This window comes from Triticum aestivum, chromosome 3A (genome assembly GCF_018294505.1).
Source record: "Triticum aestivum cultivar Chinese Spring chromosome 3A, IWGSC CS RefSeq v2.1, whole genome shotgun sequence".
In the NCBI taxonomy this organism is placed as follows: domain Eukaryota; kingdom Viridiplantae; phylum Streptophyta; class Magnoliopsida; order Poales; family Poaceae; genus Triticum; species Triticum aestivum.
The window spans coordinates 198,880,094-198,881,660 of NC_057800.1; the positions used below are offsets into that span (position 1 = coordinate 198,880,094).

General features: G+C 61.1%; 1 protein-coding gene across 1 annotated transcript; it reads left to right on the top strand.

The window, feature by feature from the left end:
• The first annotated feature begins 461 nt into the window (after positions 1–461).
• On the top strand, positions 462–1,567 carry LOC123058237 (trinucleotide repeat-containing gene 18 protein-like). Its single transcript, XM_044481031.1, has one exon. The coding sequence runs from the start codon at positions 539–541 to the stop codon at positions 1,433–1,435; it is 897 nt and encodes a 298-aa protein (XP_044336966.1). The 5' UTR covers positions 462–538; the 3' UTR covers positions 1,436–1,567.

Sequence of the window (1,567 nt, forward strand, 5' to 3'; positions counted from 1 at the left end):
TATTTTTCATGCTTTGCCTATATGGCTTCACTCACATATTAATTCTTTGCAAACCTCCCAAACGCAACATGACTCATGTTGTAAAGCACTCATCATGCAAATCTTTGAGCGCAACATGGCTCATGATGCAAATCTCCTAAGCACAACATGACCCATGTTGTAAACCTTCGAGCACATCATGACCCATGTTGCATACCTCGTTAGGTGGATCAGACCGAGCGCAAACATAACATGTGTTCCAAACCTTCAAGCGTAACATGGTTACAAGCCTCGTCAGGATCTCACGATGGATCCAACGGCTGGCGCCCCAGTCGATCATTTGAAAACATCAGTCGACCGACCGGTAGGATGAAAAAACAGGTGGTTCTACTTGACCAAAGCCCCACGAAGCCACGTACCAAGACACGCAACCCCGCCGTTACATATACCGCCCGCTGCCCCTCCACGATCGGTCCTCCCCCGTCAGTCTCGTCTCGCCGGCTCGGCCCCTCGCCTTCGCCGGAAAACCTCAGACGGCGCACTGCCGGCGTCGATCGAAATGCAGGGCCACGCTGACAGCGAGAGCGGCCTCGCCACCGCGCCTTCCAGCCCCACACGCTACCTCTGCTCCGGGCGAGACGGTGAGTGTGACGAAGACGGCGGAGGCATCCATTACTTCTTCAGCGCCCCGGCCAGCCCCGTGCACTACATCCTCCGTTCGCCGCCAGCGTCCTCCGCGTCGGTCCACTACGCTCCCTCCACGGATGGAGACTTCTGCACGGCCCCCGGCGACTTCGAGTTCGCCGCGCGCCACCGCGGTATCGACGGCGCCGGCGCCACCACCACCATGAGCTCCGCCGAGGAGCTGTTCCTATCCGGCCGCATCCGCGTAGGTGGCCTCTCCCCCATCCGCCAAGAAACGGATTGCAGGGAGCAGCAGGGGGAGGACGGTGAAGACGAGGGCGGCGTCGAAGGCCGCTCGCCGCGGCCTCGCCGGACCAGGTCGGCTTCGCCGCCCCGGAGCCCGCGGCTCGCCAAGACTGCAGAGCCTGCCGACTTCTTGGCATCAGCGTCGTCGTCATCCTCCTCCTCCTCTTCCTCTGCCAAGACCATGCGGCGGAGGATATCGCTGCGGGACCTCCTCGGCCGCACCTGCAGCGATCCCTCGATGAGGCCGCCGGCCCCTATTACCACCGCCGCCGAGAGGTCAGGATCCTGGCTGCCATCTATCTGGCCGGCGCGGGCCAAGAAAGCTCTGCCCTCCCCGGCGCCGCAGCCTGCTCGCCGGTCAGTTTCGTCGGTCAGGGCAGCACCGGGCGGCGCGGGGCGCGATGAGGCGCCGCGGCGGCGCACAACGTCTCTGCCGTACCGGCAAGGCCTGGTTCTTGGATGCCTCGGCCTAGGAGCCCGGAGCTACGGGCTCGCAAAGTCCATGCACCCCCTCTCCACGCGGTGATCTCGGCACGTCTGGCAAGTGGCGAGGCATAGTTTCAGGGCTTATCTGAAAAATATTTGATGCGCTTTTATCCCCAGTGCAAAATGGAAACAATGTTATGTATACATCGCAAATACAGTATGATTTTGTTCA

Excerpts from the sequence above, each read along its gene's own strand:
- LOC123058237 (XM_044481031.1), top strand. The coding sequence starts at position 539 with ATGCAGGGCCACGCTGACAGCGAGAGCGGCCTCGCCACCGCGCCTTCC.